Genomic DNA, 20,380 nt, shown 5'->3' with positions numbered 1-20,380 from the left:
GCTGGTGGGTGCTCACTCTGCCATTGATGGGTGCTGTCTGTGCCCTCCCCTGGTTGTGCCTTTGCAGCATGGCTGCTCTAGACCTCTCAAGCCCTTTCCCCTGCTCCTTCTGCTCTGCTGTGTGCAGTGCCCGTCTCCTGACCGTGGCATGTGCAATGTGCCCTGGGCTAGAGCAGAGCCATAGCTTGCATCTGGCCTTTCCCAGCCCCTCGTGGTGCCCGTTGCCCCTGGGTGGTTTCCCAAGGGAAGCAGCATCCCTGCGCTGTGTCTGAACATCACCCTTCCCTAGCAAGCTTGGCTGGGGGTGTCTGGCAGAACCAACAGTGTCTCTATAGAGCCCCCCTGGACCCGTGCCCGCTCCAGCAGCCGTCTCCAGCCTCGGAGCACAAAGCCCGGCGCGTGCCGCCGAGGCTCTGCCTTTGTGGCTGCGGCGTGGGGACAGGGGTCGAGGCTGCTGCCCTGTGTGCCATAGGGGCAGGGAAGGGGGAGCTGCCAGGCAGTGCTGTCAGAAGGAGCCTCCTGCTGATGCTGTTTTTAGTGCAAGAAAGTGATTGAGTTTCTCTGTCATCTTTCGCTCTTTCCTGGCTCCCACCACCTATTGTTCCTGGCTCCATTATCCCCCTGCCGCTTACATAAATGTATCATGCGGGTTTCCAAGGCACAATAGAGAGAGTCTCATTCATCCAAGGTCACCAGCTTTTACTTGCGCTTCAAAGCATCTGGTGCAAGAAACGCTTTCTCCTGAAGATGCTTTTGTTGTACTCGGTGCAGGGGCTGCACTTGTGCTGCCCCAGCCCTTCCCTCCCACTTTCCATGTGCCTGGTCTTGGTGGGTCTAATCCTGCCCTGGAAAGTGAGGAGCTGTTTTCTGAGCTGGTTGGGACCCCACTGTGAGGTTTCCCAGCCCCACTGCTGTGGCCAAGCAGGAGTCTGCCCCATCCCTGCCCCTCCACCAGTGCCTGTTAAATGGGAAGGGATAAGGAGGGGGGAAATAAAGGGAGGCTTTGGGACTTGTATGGGGAGGAGTATGGACCAGTTACAGAGAGGTCTCCCTGGCCTCCTGATGCTTTATCCCTTGCCCATCCGGGTTGGTGGCTATATGCTCTCCCTCTGTGTCTGGTAAACAGCTTGGACTATGGAAAAACAAAGGTTGGGGAACCGGGACTTGTGGGGCTCAGGTCAGCGCTCTGCCCTGGAGGGTTTGTGCCCGCAAAGGGCAAGGCATGGAGGTGCCGTGATCCAGCAGCGCGCAGGCAGCAGCTCCTCGTTGGGGAAGGCAGTGATGGGGATGCAGTAAGGAAGGTGCTGGGCTCAGTGGAGACGCCAGGGTGGGAGCGGGTGCGCAGGGTGCCCGCAGCGGAAGCAGCGCGCCCGGTCCCGGCTGCCCTCGGGGCGCGGCTGCCGCGGGAGGCGGTGCCGGGAGGGGACGGACACGGCCGGGCCCAGCCCCGCTCCTCTCCTCTCGCCTCCTCTCCCCGCCTCTTCGGCACATAACGGGCGGGGGGCGGCTCCGGCACAGCTCCGGGGCCGGCGCCGCGCCGCGGGATGTAGCGCTCAGCACCGCGGAGAGCGGCGGGGCCGGGCCGGGCCGGGGGGGCGGTCATGGCCGGCGTGCAGCAGGGCGAGAAGCAGCTCTTCGAGAAGTTCTGGAGAGGCACCTTCAAAGCCGTGGCTACGCCGCGACCCGAGAGCATCATCGTGGCCAGCATCACGGCCCGCAAGCCGCTGTCCAGGTAAGGGCTGCCAGGGCACCGGGGGGGGGGAACCGGAGATACCCCCTCATCCTGCCTCAGGCTACGGGCTGCATCACCCCGAGCCCCCCATCACCCCCTATTAGTAGCTCCCCATCAGGAGGGTCAGGAGTATCTTCTCCCTGACCCATGCCAGTTGGGTACTGGAGGATGCAGGGGTCATCCCCATGCCTAGGGCAGAGGGATGTTGGCTGGCTGCTCCCCCCCACTTCCCGGGTAGATGCTGTGCTCCCGAGGGGAGCAGGCTTGGGAAACTTTGCTCAGAGATGCTTGGAGCCCTGGAGCCGGCTGCTTCCCAAGGGGAGCCTGGAAAGCTCTAGCTGGGCTATGGAGGGCGGGCAGTGGTGGGGGTCATCAGCCAGAAAGTGTGGCCAGCTCCATCCCTGCCATGCAGAGCCCCGGGGTGTGTGTCCTGCTTGGTGGTTGTCTTGTTTCTGCATCACTCCTTCACTAGGGACCAGTGGGAAGGTGATGCTGAGAGAGGGGAACAGCCCTCCTCCAGCTGGACCCTGCCTTGGTGCAGGGGAAGGCTGATGCTGCCCAAGGAGCCTGCTCACAGCCATGGACCAGGGCAGCTCCAGGTCTTGTGTCCCTCAGCTTCCAAAGCCAAGCAGTCTGAGTTTAGCACGTCTGGTACCTGCCTGCCTTATCCCTCTTGCTCCTCATCTTTGCCAGAGGCAGAGCAATGGCCAAAATCCATGAAACTAGGGAAAGGGGCTGCTTGTATGCATCAAGCCGCTCAGCCAGGCTGTCTCATGGACAAGCATCCATGTGGCTTCCTCACAACAATGCACTCTCTAATTTAGATCAGTTTTATTTTGCTGACTGTCTCAATATTGGTTAAAAATATCCTCTTTGTGCTATTTTTTATAAGGAAAAGAGGCTTTTCCTGGTTCTTCTCCCTCTTTGTTTTGTGTTTCCACTGCTGGTTGCTCCTCACACAGTGTGGGGAGCACCCCAAAGTTTCATGAAGGCAATGGGTCTCTAGAGGAGAGGGGCTCGGTGTGCAGGGGGCTGGGTGTCAGGCTCAGCCTGCACTGAGGAGCAGAGAGCTCGTGGGGAGCTGCTTTTGCTGCCTCCTGTGCTGGCAGAGGCTGTGAGCCACAGTAGCAGTGGGGATGGGGGTCCCAGCACTCAAGCAATGCAAGGATCATTTCTGCCTCTGTGACCAAGCTGCCCAAGCACGAATTTTTCTGATCTCTCCAATTGCCATTAATCAGGGTAGGAAACTGTGAAAAGCTTCTAAAGGAGACGAGCAAATCTTGTTTGCAGGGACAGCATTTGTAGGGCTTCAGCCTTCATGAGGGAGAGGAACCACCGTGCCTTCCTCCTCCCCTGCGTCGGGCTCACTCAGCTCCCAAAGGGGCTATCAGCAGGCTGGGTGCTGGCTTGCACACACACTCTTTCCAGCTTGAATGTGCCCCAGCAAGCCGTGCTGCTTAAATACCTCACAGTTGGAGATGTAATACAGCAGCAAATTAGGACATTGGGGAAATACAGCAAGCCTGAGTACCAGGGATGATGCACGGCTCTAAGCAGCGACCGGGATTGCCGCAGACAGCCTGTCAGGCTGAGCGCAGCGGCTCGGAGCGCTGGCAGCTCCATTCCGAAGTTGAGGAAGGCGCGTGGCTCTCTAGCTCGCTGGCAATGTCAGCTCCAATTGGAGGGACGTTGCCTGTGTCGGGGTCAGGAGCTCTTGGTGCACAACCAAACGGACCCGCCAGCTTGGCTTCGCTGTGCTTTGCACCTTGGCATCGGCAGATTCTGTACAACGGGGTCCCCAAGTAGGGGTGTGCTCCGTGCAGCCAGTCACGGCACTGCCAGGTCCCCATTCCAGCTCCTCGTGTCTCCTTGCAGTGTGTGCCGCCAGCCGGGATGAGGGGATATTCCCTGTGGTGCAGCCATCTGCTCCGCTGCCCTCACTGCGGTGTGCAGGGAGTCAGCCCCGGCAGGGCTCTCTGCTGCGCTTGCCCTTGTGCCACGGAGGGGCTTTGCTGTGCAGGGGAGCAGAAGCCGAAGGCTGGGGAGCAGAAAGAGACTTCCTGGCTCCTCTCGTCAGGGCTTGCATCGTGCGGGGCTCTGCTGAGAGCCCGAGGCTGCTCTCTTGGCACAATCACACCACTGAGATTCCAGACCTCACATCCCCAAAGGCCCCTCAAACGGGGTACACAGCGATGTCCCCAGCACCCTCAGCTGGCACCAGCAATAGCTAGAGGCGGGCATCGCTACCCATCCACAGAGAGAACAGCCCCAAGGCTTGCAGCAGCTCCTCTTGGAGCTGTCTCCGTGCCTGGCTCCACTGTGGGTTTGTTTTCCTGAAGGTTTTGCCGTGCTCTTATTGGCCTTTCTTCCCTGACGATGCTCCCATCTAATTTAGGAGCAAATGACTGCGGTGCCAGCAAGCAGAGTGCACCGGTCAGGAGATGGGGAGACCCGTTAGCCAAATGAAAGATTAAGATGACCATCTGGATCCCTGTTTTCTCCCACACTTGACAGCTGGTCCTGTGCAAACTCTGCAGGTCTGTGCCCTGGATCTGGCCCCACTCTTCCCGCAGCAGTGGAGGCGATGGCAGGGTTTCTAGGACAGTGCTGCCCATCTCCCCATCGCTGGGCTGGTTGAGCCCGTGCCTTTGTGGGGTGCCATGGGGGTCCTGTTGAGAACACCCACAGTGGGCATAGCCCAAATCTATCCCCGCAGGGCATGGCTGAGGGCTCAATCCTGCATCCTTGTGCGGCTATGGTGGAGTTCCTGGGGGTAGAAAGTGTTTTTTTGTGTTCCTGTGTCATTCCCCACTACTTGAGCTGGCTCTGCCCCGTGCTCCATCCCTCGCCACCACCTTCCTGCTGGTCCTGGAGATAAAGCCTCTTCCATCTAAAATGCCATCAAGCTCTCTGGGATATTTGGAGGGTTAAAGCTCTGATAAACCCAGGTTCATCCTGGAACAAAAGAATACATTAATCCCTTCCCTCCCAGTCCTGCAGGGGCTGGAGGGGAAAAGGGGGATGGGGTATTTACTCAGCCCCAAACACAGCTTTGTGCCCAGAGCAAGGCTCTGCCAAAGTAAATGGATTATTGACCAGTTTGCAGTGAGAAAGGAAAAGCCAAGGTGATGGGGAAAGGGGCTTTTCCAATTAACCTTTCCTCTTCATAGGGCCCAGTGGGGCTTCCTGGTACAGCTTCTGCATATGCAAAATCCCAGGGTGGGATTGGAGGGGTTTGTGTGCCCAGTGGGCTGGGGAGCACTAGGGACAGGAGCCAGGGTGCTGTCGCTCTGTTTTGCTAGTCCACAAGGATGCTGCAGGCAGCTTTGGCTCTTGTGAACTGAAAACACTCTTTAAATCTCCTGTGATAAGGTTCACTCAGTCTCAGCCCAGCCTTTGGGGGTGGCTATCATCACCACCACGCTGTAGCCTCAGCCCCACAACCTGGATCTCCTCTTCTCTTGTCTCGGCTTCTGCCTGCATCTCTTGCCTGGCTGTGACCTCAGCCACAGCGTGGTGGCTGGCACCCCCTTTGCACTCCATGGTCTGACTTCTCCCAGTGCTGCTGAGTATTCCATCGGCACCCATCCAGGCTGGGAGATGCTCCAGAGTCCCCCCAGGACCCAGAGCTGGCAGCAGTCCAGCGCATTGTGGGATGCTTTTGGGGGTGTTTGGGTTCCCTGCTCCCACCCTGCCAGCCACAGCAGTGCAGCACAGGCTGCCCTGTCCCAGCACCCAAACCTCAGCCACAATCCACATCTACGTGGAGACCAAGGGCACGGCTGAGGCTGGGGGCTGCGGGTGCTGATATCGACTCCTGGGCAGCTGGTGATACTGGGTGAGCACCAGCAGCGCTGGGGGAAAGGAAGCTCCTGCATCCCTCCCTGCCAGATGGTCTAAGTGGGTCATCTCAGGGCAGGGCAGGGGATTTATGCTTTAACCCTTAATCCCCGGGATCGCACCGTGCACAGAGAGGGAAGGGGAGTTGCTGAAGTGGGATTAAACGTGGTTTTCGTGCCTGGTTTGCCATCGCGGCTGATCTCGGAGATGGGGTGCTGCTGCCACCAACCTGCTGGGACAAGGGTGGCGGTGCTGGGGGACACAGCACCCCAGAGAGAGCAGAAGGCAGCTGCAGTAGCCCAGTGACTTCAGCAGTGACTTTTGGCCATGTGGAATGTCTCTGCTGAACTGGGGACCCAACCTCTGGCTTCCCGGCCATGTTTTGGTGTTCGCAGTCCCTGCTCGTCAGCCCTTGGGCATCGGGGTTTGGTGCTGGGGGGGAAGCACTTGCTGGCTCTGCCGTGCTGGTGGCCCCCACTCCCGTTAATCCCCCCTCCTTGGTCGGGCATCTGCTGTGCGGGCAGAGGCAGGGCCGGCGCGCCAGCCCGGCTGCCATCTGCTCCCTCCTGCTCCCAACCAGCCCCAGCGCTAATGAGCCCATGGCCCCGGCCCAGGCGGGGGGAGAGGGGCTTGAATAGAAAAGCAGGCAGAGAAGAAAAGACCCTTCCTTGGAGGGGCTGTCAATAGGGAGGCTTTTGTCTGCCCCTGCTCTCCAGCTGGATGGCGGGGAGAGCTAATTAGAGAGCTCGGGAGCTGCTGGGAGGCTGGGCTGAGCAAGGGGAAGAGCTGGGGATGCCTGTGGGATCCCCTCTCTGCTGCTCTCAGAGCCTTCATCCTCCTCCTCCTCCTCCTTCCTCCCAGCCTGGTCCATCTGCCTGCCTATTGGGCTGGTGCTGGGGACTCTGCTGGCCTCCCTGGTGGGTCGGGGGACACTTCTGTCCCCAGAGTGTGCTCCAGTGTGTCTGGGAGGTCAGGATAGAGGTTCCTGTCAGGGCCAGGTGGGATGCGGTGAGTGCTACATGGCACAGCTGGGCTTAGCACCCGTGGGTGCTGTATCCAGGCATGCTGTGCCCCAGTGTGAGAGGGTGTACAAGCACCTCAGGACTTAGGGAAAGGGCATTTGGAAGCCCCTGTAGGAACCCCAAACTCATGGATGGGACTCTAACCAGTGCTGCCTCTCCCCACTGGTCACCTGGGGCTTTGTCACCTTCACCTAAAAAGCTCTCAGGAATGAATGAGGAGCTGAGGGTTGCCTGATCTCCTGTCCTCCTCCTCTTCAGATGAAGGATCAAGCAGGTCTGATTTGCTTTCTTCCTTGATGAAGAGCTGCTGACCACTGGCAGGTCCTGAAGGCCATTCTGGTTTCCTTCCATCCTGCCTCCATCCAGGACAGCCTGTCCCGTTGTGTCTTGTCCCCAGAGAGGGGCTCTGCAGGCCCTGCTCTCCCCTGGGGTCCCTGGCCTTGGGATATTTCTCCTTCCGGAGAGCCATGGCTGGATCTGAGCCCTCCTCTGCTCAGCCCTATTCCTGCCCCTTCCCACATCTCCGTGTCTGGCGGCTGGACCTTCCTCTATGGATGTTTTTGTGTAAGATGAACTTATCAAACGTAAACCCCGCGCCACTGTAATGAAATCATTTCATGCATGCGCACATTTTCCTTTTCTTCTTTCTATTTATTTTCCTCCTTTTCTCCCTACATCCACCAAACCTCTTCATCACTGCAAAGCCTGACCCAGGCCAGCAAATCCCACCCATGTTTTGGCTGCGGGTGGTGCCAGGGCTCTTTTCCGAGGTCCTCGTCTGTCCCTAATCCCTGGTGGTGCTGCTGGCTGGAAAACAGGGCTGGATTTGATGCCCAATGGAGCCCTTTGGCATTCCCAGCAAACAGAGAAACACCAAACCAGTTAGCTTGTGCAGCCCTGCTTGCTGATTGCAAAGGTGCTGAGGCTGGGATGCCTGAAATCTGTCAGGAGCACTGGATCCCAGCGGCACAGCATCCATAATGGGATTTTGGATTTGGCACATGCTGGAGGGATGAGTGGGCTGGACCAGCACCTCCAGCAGCGTGACCAGGCTCAGTGCCCACATCTTGGTGCTACCATTGGGCCATGCTACCCTTGTGGGATGTTGAGTACTGCAGAAGTGGCTTCTCCATGAGCCACTCGAGCCAAAAGCGCTGACAAACAGTGGGAATTTAAAAATAGCCAGTTCTTCCGCACGGGGAGGGAGCGCTCTCCCTGCCAGTGCAGCAGGGACTGCAGGAAGGGCTTCGGAAACAACAGGAGGGAAAACACTGTATTAAACACTCTTGGTGTTTCAGGCTGGCTGAGGTGGGTCTGGAGGCAGCGAGGCTGGGGTTCGCTTCACCGATGACCCAGTTTAACACTTTGTGTTTCACTTATGTCTTGTCATTAATGACAGAAGAAAGAGCTGCTGCTGGCCAGCCCCAGCCAGGGGCTTTGGCAGGGGCAGAGGTGGCAGTGGGGGCACCATCTCACATGCAGGTGGCTGAAAATACCCTGAGACCCATGGGCCAGGTTGAGAGATCGTTTCTTCTCTTTCCCTAACACCAAATTCCAGCAGTGCGTCCTCCCCGCAGCACTTTGGCAATGGGCTGCTTGTACTGGATTTATCTCTGGGCTCCCGTGTGCTTGGGAGCCCATGTGTTGGGGTGTGACTGGGAGGGAGCGGGGTAGCAGGCTGTGCTTTTAGCTCCGTTACTGTCAGGATGAAGAATGAGCTATTGCCCAGCAAGAGAAATAATTTTGTATTAAGAGAGATTTCACAGTTAAAGGCCACCTGCTGAATTAATCTGTGGGTCAGCTGGAGCCACCGAAGCTGTGCATATATAACACCAATGTGTAAGAGCATCTACAGAGATCAAAAGTTATTCTCAGCCTGTGGAGCAGCCCTTCTCTGGGCAGAGGGCATGGCCATGGCACACTGAGTGCCAGAGGCAGTTTAGGCTGATTTACCCCTAAGGCTCATGGTTTAACTCTGGGAACCTATTGCCTAATAAAGCATTTGTCCTCTTCAAATCCCCTCTGCTTCAATCAGAGCACAGCCAGGTTTGCTATGATGGGGAAAAGCAAGACAAGTGGGTTCAGCACTGCTGCTTCCAAGAGTTGTGGGTTTTATTCACCAAAAAACTCCAAGATCAGGAACACAGAGATAAAAAGCAAATAACAAAGCAGCCCTGTGCCCATGTTGTGTCTGCCCTTCCCTGCTGTGTGGGGCTGGCTCTGTGGTTATCTGCCTGCCGCAGCCGCCCGCCCTGTGCCTGCCTTTGTCTGCCCATCAGCCACGCATTGGCCACTTAATGAAGGATGCTGGAGCCAGGCCACCGGAGCAGATAACGTGTGCTGGGGCCTGGGTGGGCACCGCTGGTGGAGGAGGAACAAAGGCAGATGCTAGTTACTCACTGACATAAGGGTGTTTTGCAGCCTGACCTGCTGGGGAACAGTGGAGGACACAGGCTGTTGGCCCCATGCCTCCTAATCGAGGATGGATTTGCTCTCCTGGTGACCTCCTCTGGCCCTGTGTCCCAGACCCTGGCTGCCCTGCGGTGTCCCTGTGTGGGGCTGAGCGCTGCAAGATGCAGGACATGTTGGCTGTATCTCCCTCAGGATCCTTGGACACAGGGATGCAATGGCCCGTTCTCTTTGATGGCTGGAGATATTGTTGGTGCAGTTTCGGACTGGGCCTTGTGCTGTCCCAGACATGTCCCATACCTGGTTCAGGAACCAGGGCAAAGGATGTCCTTCGGATGTTACTACACCATTGCCTTCAGGGTTTCCCCAGAAGTATTCTTTCCATATCCCCAGTTCCTCCACCCCCATCCTCCAAGTGGATGCTCAAGGGCAGGAGCTCGGCGAGGGAGCTGCTGCTGTGGGGATGGGTGGGTTAATCTTGTGGTGGATGCTGTGGGCCAGAGAGCTGGCTGCTGGCTTCAACTGCCGCCGGAGGCACATTCATCCCTGATTAATGGAAACTGAAGAGTAGGATCCTGAGGACCCGTGGCTTCCCTGCCTCTCCCTGCCGCAGGCCGCTGCAGTGCCGCTGGGTTTGTCCTGCACAGAGCGGAGGACAGCAGGTCTCACCTCGCTTTTCCATGTTGGAAAGGCAGGCAGGGAAGCCCATGTTCTGTTCTGGGACATGCCATCCCTGGACATTGCCCTGCTCCCCCTGCTCGCCCTCCCCACTGCACTGGTATTGATTTGACCTGAACTCCCTTTAACATGCTGTAATTTCTTTCAATTAGGCTTTGAGCAAAGCCTCTGCAGCGTTCGATAGAGCTGGCCCCAGCACTGGCACAGGACAGTCCAGAGGGAGGTGCTTGGGGATGCTTCTACATCCCTGACAACAGCATCCCTCTGTGCCTTATTTTCCCCATGTCCCATGAGGATAATCCCACTGCTTAAAGGTTGCTCCTTGTCCCCTCTGCGTTTCCTAGCTCTTTCCATCCCTCGGACTGTTTGCTTTGCTACCCCAACCCACAGGACAGATTTGCCATGTCGTTAGCATCCTCTTAACCTGCATGGTTCACTCAACCTGCACGGTTCACCCTACTCTCTGCAACCAGAGCTGAACCGAACCTGAGCAACCCTCATCTTCGCATCCTCGCTAAAGCCACCTTGCTTTCCCCTGTCTCCTTGGTGGCTGCCATCTCCTCAGGGATGTACTTAGCAGAGTCAGGGCTTGGTGTCAGGTTGTTTCCTGCAAACTAATGGGCAGAGTGCTTGTTTTCAGAGATTGCACAGAGCAGAAATCCCTGCCCTTCGTCTCCAGCTGCAATTACCAAAGCCAAGTCGATGCAGTTGATGGTAATAGGAAGGTAACACTGTCTGAATTTGTATTTAATGCTGATTCCAAGGGTCTGTAATCTTCATCAGCACCATATGACTTCATAGAACAGAAAAATGTGAGAGCGGTTAATGAGCTGTAATTCTGGAGAGCTTCTGCATTGATTGGGACTAATTATTTTCTTTATAAAAATAATTAACAATCCACACAACCTATGGAGTGAAGGCATGTGGCGTTAATTAAACCATGTGCTATTTTCAGTGCACCTTTATCTCCCATTTCCCGGCACACCCCGAACAGAGTTGTGCTGCACTGTGGGAAGCCAAGCTGGGTACAAGCTTGCACTGGGGCAAGGGCTCATGCAAGGTGAAAGGGGCAGATCTGGAGCAAGGGGGCTGCATCCAGATCCCACCTCCGCAGCCTCCCAGCCCTGCATGTATGGTATAAACCTTCATTTGGGTAAGAAAGGTTGTTTTGGCTAGAATAAGGGGATAGTTTTCATGTGCGGGCTGCCTGTGATGGGTGCAGAGCGGGTGCTGCGTGTGTGTCTGCTCTTCCTGAACAGCAGGCAGTGGGACCCCAGGGTTGCGGGGGCACAAGGGTCTGTGCAAGGTGCTGCCACTTGCCATGGGGCACTGGGACAGCCCAAAATTGAGGTGGCCACTTTGTACGGGCCCTTGTTCCCCAGTGCTCTGAGATCCTGGGGTGAATGTGCCCCAGCACCGACAGCGTGCGGGTCACGGTGTGCTTAGACACACGCTTACATAAGATGTAATTGTTAACAAAACTAATTCCTCTATTTTCCTGGAGGTATTCTAAGAACTAATGAATACATTTGCATAATCTTGACTTTGTTTATGAATAATTCTGGATTATCCAAATGTGAATAATGCTTGGGCTTTGCCATACCAGGCTGCCTTTCAGCTGAGGACAGCAAAGTCGTTTACAAATATTAGTTCAACCTCACGAATCCCAGCAAGCAATAAAATCATTATTACTCCCAGTTAAAGATGGATGTGCCAAAAAGTGAAATGATTCTCTCCATTCTCTCCTAGCAGGGCCTGCCATGGGTCCGGGGACCCACTGCCTCTTCCAAACCTTCCCTCTAGGGAGCGGCAAGCAAATGAATAGCCTCCCCTTTCTTTTTTGGGATGATTTCAAACAGTGTTCAGAGCTGTAGGGTGGTGGGAATGGCTGGGGACAAGACCTGGGAGCAGAGAGAGAGGTTTCTTTCTGGCTCTAGACCCCAAAACAGCCCAGGGTGCTGCAGCACTGAGCACCCTGGTGCCTGCTCTGTGGCAGCAATGGCGTGGCCACACCAACCTCTCCCTCCAGCACCACAGGAGGAGGAAAGGCTCTGTCTTCCCTCTGAGAAACTCTCCTTATCTTAAACCCCCCTCACTGGTCCTTTCTGGGCAGCTGGGAAAACCACCCTGCTGTTTCCCATGGGAGGAGGGGTGTTACAGGGAAGGACAACTGGAGTCAAATCAAACCCTCCCACCCATGAAGCTGCAATTCGAGTATTTCCCAGCTCAGCTGACAGCAGATGTGATACAGGGAGGCAAAGGGCCCTTCTGGCCATAAAAAGCCACCAGCAGCATGTAGCATGGGGGTTCAAGCCCACTTTCCACCTCCCTTCCTGGGCTGGGAATGTTGTATCCTCATCTCTGCAGCAGGAGAAATCTGTTGCTTAATTCCTTTCTGCAGGAGGTAATTGCTGCCTACACATCCCTGCATGGGGACATCTGCTCCTTGCAGCATCACTGAGCCCTCCAGGCCTGATGGGGCCCTGGCAGTGTGGCCCTGGGCATTGTGGTGGGATGGATGTTCAGGAGATATGTCCCTCATTCAAAACCTGAATTAAGGGGGAGGAGGAAAAAGCTTTATGTGAGCGGCAAAGGGAGCATTGCTGCTCCAAGAGCATGTTCTCCAGTCGTCTTCTTGCTGCTTCCAAGGTGCCTTATTACTAATTCATTTTTAGAGTGATCTCTCCACGCTCCCAGGAGCTGCTGGTAACTGTGTGCTAACAATCCCCTATCTGATTAAAATTTCACTAGCTATATTATTGGCAAAGGCACTATCCTGCTGCTGTTCACCACACCAAATGAGCTGGGTTTTTAGACAAAGGAGGGAACCAGTGCTTTGCAGGGAGCACATGGAATGACCGAGCACTGCACATTCCATGGCCTGGCCTTGCCATCGCTTGGCAGCACACAGGGTGGCTTCTTCATTAGAGAGCGAGTCCTCCTGGAAGATGATGATCTCCAAAGATCCCAGATTAACCTGTGTGAGGGACTGGAATCCTGTGTGCAAGCATGGCCCCATCGAAGCACCAAGGCTTGGCTTGAGCCCAGGGTGCTGCAAGTGGTCCAGGGGATGCTTCTGGGGCACAGAGGACATTGGCACTGTGAAGCCTGTTGGGCATGAAGATGCCCTCCAGCCTGACCATGTTGCAGACAGTAGCAAAGGGCTTCTTTTCTGGGACAAGGGCCTGGGAGTGCAGTTTGTGGCCAGCCAGGAGCAGAGTGGCAGTGGGGCTATGTAGGGTTTATTTAGCATAAGCTCTTGGCCCCAGTCCTTGCCATGCCAAGGTCACTCAGGAGCCTAGAGTCCTCCAAAACATGGATCAGGGATGTGCAGGAGTGCTGTGCTACGGCTCAGCGTGGTAACATCAGTACTTTCAGCTTCATTTATGGGCACTGGGAACAGCCAAGGCTTCTCCTTTCCTATTCCCTGATTGAGGAGAAAACTGGCTCCTTTCCAGGCAGGGTAACCTGCAGGGTATTTGTCTAAGGAGGAGGATTTGAGGATAGGAGAGGCACAGCTTTGTCTCTCTTGAAATCAAGCCTGGCCTGGCAGAGTGAGATGCTGATGGGCATGGAACACTGCAGGGACATCTGAGCAGGCAGCGTGGGAGGCACAAGATGCTGTAGAAACGGCTCAAGATGGGGCAGCAGTCCAGGTTTCCTTTAGACATGATACAACCACATGCTCTATTCCTTGAGTTTATCCCTGTTGCAGGCGGTCAGTGGAGCCTGGTTGCTGGCACTGAGGGTAGGTGACGCCGAGCCCTGCTAGGCGACCGGGTGCTCAGGAAGATGGGGGACGGGGCCTCTGTGACAAGGCTGGGAGGAGACCCAGCCATGGGGAGCAAGAGAGGCTGTCCTCACCCTCACGACAACATAAGGAAGTCTGTCTATGGGAGCATTGCTTTCCCCTATGGAGTTTTATGCTCCTCCAGCGCCATCCACCCCACCGACACCAGCTGGTGCCTGGGACAGAGCCCTCCCCATGGGCTGCAACCACACAGCATCCCCCCGAGCATCTGGCACTGATCCTGCGTTGCTCCCGGGGCTTCTTCCAGCAGGGAAGCTCCTCTGTTCTGATTCAACCATGCATAACAAATCAACTGCTGGAAAAGAAAGAGCCAAGCTGCTTTTTTGGCCTGGGATGTGATAAGAGCGGTTGTTAAACCTTTCTTGGAGTCCAAGCAGCAAAAGGAGCCACTGCCGCATAGAGCCTTGCAGCAGGACGCACAGTTCCTGGGAGCAGGAGGGGGAGGCGAGTCCCGGCTGGCAAACATTGGATGAAAACTGTATATTCCAGAATTGTGTTTCACTTGTGTGTTTCAACTGCCTCAAGAAAACCACGCGCTCCTCTGCAGCTGGTGCCTCTGCTGATGCACGGGGAAAAAATAGCGGGGAGAAGATTAAAATTGAACTGGCTTGGAGTCAGTGTAATCAGGGAAAATATCGCAGTGATTTGCTATTATAATTTTCAATAACAAACTGCAGGGCTTCTGCTGCACTAATAATAACGGGCGGAATGAGGTGGGGAAAGAACCTGCCACGGGGTGTTTGTGTGTGTGTTTGTGGGAAGCACTTGCAATTTTCCCCATCTCCTAATTTTGAAGAGGTATTTTTAGTGCCTATTGCAAAGAGCTTTACATAAACACATCTGCTGGAGGTTTTTGCTTGGCAGTGTCTTTACAACCTTCCTTTCTGCCCCTTCCCTCTCCAGGAACAAAGCAATGGTTTGACCGTTTTCTCTTTCAATCAGATGAGCAAAACAGAAAATAAAAGGGTTGTTTTGACAGCACCAAAAAGCTTCTTAGCCCAAAGTGGTGGAATTTAGAAGTGCTGCGAGCAGCTCAGCCCACCCTAAGAGCCCAGAGCAGAAGTGCATCGGAAGTGGCTGTGGCAGAGAGCCACAGGGATGCAGGACAATGGGGACCCCAAGCCAGCCCCTGCCCCTGCTGCACAGCCAAACCCTCCAGGTGAGGAAAGGAGAGAGGAAAGATGAGATATTGAACCATGTGCCCATGCGCATTTTGCATGGTACTCAGGAGAAGAGCATCCCTGGTGGGAGAAGCTGTGGGTGCCATGGAAGCCTGTGTCCTTTCATGGGCTGATGTCCCCAGATGAGGAATCCATCACTGGTTTAATGCTAGTGGAACATTCACAACTAATAGGCTCATCAGAGATGCTTTAACCTTTTCCTTTTCGGGGCTCAGGTTGGCTGGAGCCACTCCTACATTTTCACAGGGGACTGTAGATATGATGGGAGCGTGGGGCCTCCGAGGTCTGAAAAGGGCAAGTTTCCATGTTGGCTTTCCCAAATACTCTATCCTGAGTTTGGAAATGCTGTTGGTGCAGGTCTGCCAAGTGCAGTCGGTACTCGGGGCCTCCAAAGTGCTTGTGCATGCAGCTGGGTGCATGCAGCACCTAACCCAGCTGTGTGTGCAAAGGAAAAGAAATGGTTTAAAATACCCAAACTGGCTTGGTTAGCACGATCCAGCCCCCGAGTGCTTACACTGCTGCTTGCAAAGCAGCAGGAAAGGGCAGAGGGGCCGCAGCAAGGCACAGAGGACTGGAACTGCTGGAGCCCATTCTGCAGAGGCAAGGGATGATGCTGCTGCGGGTGGCAGATGGGCTGATGGCAGCGTCCAGCACTAGGTCACCAGGGAGGAAATTTGCTTCCTTTTCTCTCCTCTTGGGATGGGTTTCTGCAGGGAAAAGGATGATTGATGGAAGGTTTATGGCAGGGGGCTGCTCAGGGCTGGGACAGAGGAGCTCGGCTGGGACACAGTAGCCTGCGGGCAGGGGAGGGCAGCTGCCTGGCTCCAGCAGCACTGAGGTGCCAGCAGGCAGGGTTGTCAAGTGCACACCAAACCCGCAGTGACTGCATGTCACCGTGGGGCTGCAGGGGACGGGTGTCGCTGGGCTCAGCTCCCAGTGAAGCGCGTATCACCAAGTGCCACATTTCATGTCCTGATGTGATGGCACTTGGCAATGGCATCAAGCGTGGCAGCCCTGGATGGAGGACTGGGGGTGGTTTATGACGGCGCTCCCTGAGGCAGCAGATACCCTGTGCCTTTGCTCCATCCTCTGGGAAGGTTGCTAAGGTCGCTCCATGCTGAGCCTGGCACATCTCCCAGGTCTTGCAAACATTCTGTGGGACTTCCCTGGTCTTGCATTTTCCTTGCCCACTGCAGAGAAGTGGCCTTTATCCTGCCACCCATGTGCACAGCCACCTTGTGCTCCGGCACAACAACCGGTGCAAAAGCCTCCTGCCAAGCCTGTCAGCGACTTTCTGCCTTTCACCAGTCAACAGGGATGTCCAGTCCCAAAGGGAGCTGCTGCTGAGTGTGGGGGGCACAGCATGGTTAACTGGCCTCAGTGGTGCCACTACTCCTGGAAGGGAGGCAGGGGTGGCATCAGGCAATGGGACTCTGCGCTCTTATACCAGTCATGAAAGACAAGAACAACAACAATGCTTTTCTATACATATATATATTCAATCAATGTCTATAGAGCTTAATGCAAGGGGATTACCAGCCAGTTTAGAATGTTCATGACTCTCAGTGAGAACTGAATCCAGCCTTTGATGGAATTGGGAGAATAATTATTTCCATCAATAGCTACTTGCAAGCCCAGAAGAAATGGTTCGCCTAGCACATTGCAGGACAGGAGTCCCTGGTTGTCTCAAGGCCAATGTATTTTAACCTCAGGACCTGAAAATCCCATTAGTGGGTGCTGAGGCTGGGGTGAGAAGGACATTGTCTGCTGTGCCTGGGTCCCTCCTGCAAGGCAGCAGTGCCCACTGTGCCACCAGCCCAGGGGGGAACCTTCCCACTGCTGCTGGAGCTGATTCAACCCAGACTTTGCACAGGTCATTAATTTTGGGACATTTTTAATGGATCCTAATGATCGAGCCTCAGAAGACTATTCTTAAAAGGGGTTCGGGAAAGGCCACAGCTAATTAGCTCACACAAAGACAGCAATTAACCATGTAGCTTCCTGGATGCTTAAAAATAACACGGATGTTGGGAATCTATGAAGCAGAGTAATAGATTTTTAAAACCAGAGGGACCATCAACTCCTGCATGTCCTGGGCCACAAATGTTTCACCCAGCTTGCCCTCACTTGTACCCCTGCCACTTGTATTTGGCTGATGCACATCCTCAAACACTCAGGCATTACAAAACAGGCTCCAAGGAGTCATCTATTAGAGAAAGTGGGGGTTTGCTGAGAGAGAAAACACAAGTGGAAAGCAAGGGGTGACCCTTCTTCTGTAGTTGCTCCATGTTGCTCATGGCTGGGCAGGTAGCAGGATGTTCCTCAGGGCGTGCAAGACTGAGCCATGCCTAACCAAAGCATCCCATTGCTCTCTAACCACTGGTTTGGCCCCATTTAACTCCGTGATGTGCAGCACGCACCTGGCCCTGATCCCTTGTTGCTATCTCCACAGCCCATGTGTGATGGTCCCTGCAGCCAAAGCACTCTCCTGGCATCCCTGAGCCACTGTGGACATGCCAATATTTGCTTTACCTATTCAAATAAATTCTGGCTGACACCAGAACTGTGGCATCCCTGGCACCCCTGTTGGGTATTGTTTATGGCTTTCCCTTATCTTTCTCCTCTTTGAAGTAAACATAAGCAGGGACTGGAAACCTATTTATTTCCTCCCAGGTGTCTGAGCTCAGGCTCGTTTGGGTTTGTTTTCTCCATTTGGCTTCTTTTCTCCATTCCAGCTTGCTTCACCCAAGACTCAGTGTTTCTTGGAGACCTTTCAGCTCAGGCTTTGCCTGCCCTGGCTCTGCTCCTTGTCAACTCTCATGGTCTCCCCAGGGCTCTTGCAGACACCTGCCCAGACCAGTAATTCCCCTCAACTCTGCTGGGCTGCCCCAGGTTCTCCAGTTCAGGCTATCAGCAGGACCAGCTGTGTTTACTGGCCCAGCACCCTACATATAGGAGTGGGAATGAGGGCTGTTCTTTGGCTGCCCAGTTTCTTCCATCTGAGTGCTGGCAACAGGGACAGGATGAGGACTGTGTGGCAAGGTATTTCCAATGCAATGGCAGGTGTGGAGAATGGCATTTGAAATGCAAAAGTGGGGTTTTTTTCCTACCAGAGTGCAAACCAGTGCTGCCTCTGCAGAGCTGCTGAGCTAAAACCCACAATGCAGAGGAAGGCATCAGGGGTGCTGGTCTGACCTGGTACCGTTGCTCCTTGCTGGTGTATTACATAGACCTCATCCTGTCCCTGCAGTATAGGTTGGTCATGGCATCTTTTCTTGAGAGCTGAGCACAGCATGCTCAGGATGGGATGCAGTCTGGCTTGGAAGTCAGGGCTTTCTTGAAGCTTTGTAGGAGTGTTTCCCACTGCAGGGCTGAGCACCATGGGTTCAGGAGGTCTGAGAACAATCTGCAGCTCTCCTTCACAGCAACAGCAAGGGGATTCTCTAGTACACCGGAAACCTTCAGCCAGTGAGCCCAGCTGAATGGGCAGTCCTTTATTGCTCTCTCTGTGTGCTCTGGCTCCGCAGTGGGACGCTCAGCTGCCTGTCGTACCCCGCAGAAGACAGACGTCCTGAGAAGCAGAGTGGCCGCGCAGTCAAGGATGCCTCCAGCACCAATGGCTGTGTGAAGGGGAAGCAGAGACGAGACCATGCACACCACAGGTCACGCAGGTACGAGCCGGGGGAATGGCAGAGGGGGCAACTGTGACTGTTTCCCCAGCCCCTATGAGGGCCTGTGAGAGCTTGGGATGGCTTCAATGGCTGTGTGCGTGTACAGCAAAGGTATGCAATTGCGTGAAACCCCTGTGTGTGTTTGCAAGGAGAAACCTGTAGTTTATGTACACTCCACGTCCCACTCTTACAGCCTCCTTGCTGTGACCTGCCAGCATCCATCCCCCTGTGCTACCAGGTTAACAGGTACCCCTGGCCGGGCATCACCCTCAGCAATTACCCTCTCCCCATGCCCCCATCAGACCAGCCACACTGGCTTCATTAGGACACAGCTTCATTATCAGTTTGCCATTAGCCCCTGACAACCTGAGAAGGGAAAAATGAATTGAATGTTGTAAATGAAGCAGCTGGGGTCCCTGAGCCCTGCCTGTTAAACTCTCTGGGATTAAAGTCTCTCTGTTTGGTTTAAGATGCTGGAAAGAAAGAGCAAGAAAGCACATTTCATATCTTCAGATTTCAGGCTAACTGGAACAATAATCTAAAGTGTATTTTTAATTAGACTTTGATTACAATCACGGAGAGACAATTAAAGTCGTATCAGTGCAAGGAGAAAGCTTCCACATCAAAGACAAAAGGCTTCATCTCAGGAGAGGGAGAAGGGCTCTACAGAAACTGCCTGCAGCTACATGGTCAGAAGTTCCTCTCAGCTCTCCCATGGCTGTGGCCCTGAGCAAGACAGGAGCTGAGACGTACTGAGGCTTGTGTGTGGAGTCCAACCCTGTCTTAAGGGAAAGCATGTGGGAGCTGGGGCTGAGCATCCTGATAACTGAGGGGCTGAGATGAGTGTTCAGGTCCCTGGTCTAGCCCACACACCATTAGGATGTCTTTGGGCAGATGGCTGAGCTGTCTTGGAAAACACATTTCTTCTACCTTAATGCAGACAAAAGACCCAAGGTGTGCCATATCCCCTAACAGTGCTTCTGCTGGTCCGTGGAATCCTTGAGAGGAGAAAGAGAGCAAGGAGCAGCATTTGAGTGCTCCCTGGGGTCACAGTGTGGTTCCAGCTTGGATTTACTGCCCCAGCAGCACTCAGCATGCAGCCATTCACAGTTCCCAATGGAAGCATGGGTGCGCAGCGCCATTCTGCAGGGCAGTTTTTCAGAGAGCGTATTAAAAGAGCTCAGCAATGGGCTTTTCATGATAGGGTAATTTTGGGAGTAATTCAAGCCCAGATAAGCAAGCGTTTGGGAGGCAGTGGCACCTGAGTGCATGTCCCCCCCCCCCCCCAAAGTGCCATTTGCTCTGTGTTAGGACTTGTATTAACGATAACATTTGTTCTTCCTGCAGAAAACTGCTCAATTTTTGGCCTGTTCCTGTAGCACTTCCCAAACACGGGGCTCCTTCCACACATCCCCTGCTAGTGCCTGCTGCTGGCAGGGCAAGAAGTGGGGAAACTGAGGCACAAGCCTAGCACCCTCATTTCCAACAGTGGCTTTGCAGAGGCCCTGGGGAGCTGGTTATGCCCCTACAAACCTCAGTCTGGACCCATCTGGGGATCTATAGGCTGATTTGGGGACTCAGCAGCTGCCCTTGTCTTTAGGAGCATTTGCCATGGTGAATGAGTAGCCACAGGTTATCTGTCGTATTTTCAGCCTCTGAATTAATTTAACCACGGTGTTTGCTTTGCATTGAAACGTAACATAGCGTATGTTGAAAAAGAGAAATTAATTTACAGGAGGCTTCTTTTCCCAAGGTTTAACAACTGTGTAAGAGATGCATATCTCATTAAATTACCATAGCATCTCAATAAACGCATATATATATATTTCTAATCAATTGCTATTTAACATATGTCAAGTCTTTTATTAGCGCCAGACGCGATAATTATTGTATGCAAATGAAATGGCGATTAATTATTTAAAGCATATTTACAAAGAGCGATGAAACCCCGTAAATCTGTTACGGAGTTGTTAACCTCGGCAAACACGCTTTCAATCATCACCCAGCGTGGCTGCACGGGAGCTGTCTCATTACAG

The 20,380-nt window shown here is 54.3% G+C and overlaps 1 protein-coding gene across 1 annotated transcript in view; it reads left to right on the top strand.

The window, feature by feature from the left end:
• Positions 1–1,601: 1,601 nt before the first annotated feature.
• SRRM4 (serine/arginine repetitive matrix 4) overlaps positions 1,602–20,380 on the top strand; it is a gene marked incomplete at both ends in the record, with an annotated part of 38,463 nt that continues 19,684 nt past the window's right edge. The window contains 2 exons of the mRNA XM_080628381.1: positions 1,602–1,732; positions 18,201–18,344. Of these exons, the coding sequence (XP_080484507.1) occupies positions 1,602–1,732; positions 18,201–18,344 (275 nt within the window). The remainder of the gene's footprint in view (positions 1,733–18,200; positions 18,345–20,380) is intronic.

The sequence above is a fragment of the Psittacula echo genome (assembly GCF_963264785.1).
Source record: "Psittacula echo genome assembly, chromosome: 13".
In the NCBI taxonomy this organism is placed as follows: domain Eukaryota; kingdom Metazoa; phylum Chordata; class Aves; order Psittaciformes; family Psittacidae; genus Psittacula; species Psittacula echo.
Note: the sequence above shows the minus strand (reverse complement) of the source record. Positions and strands in the feature narration are given on the sequence as shown.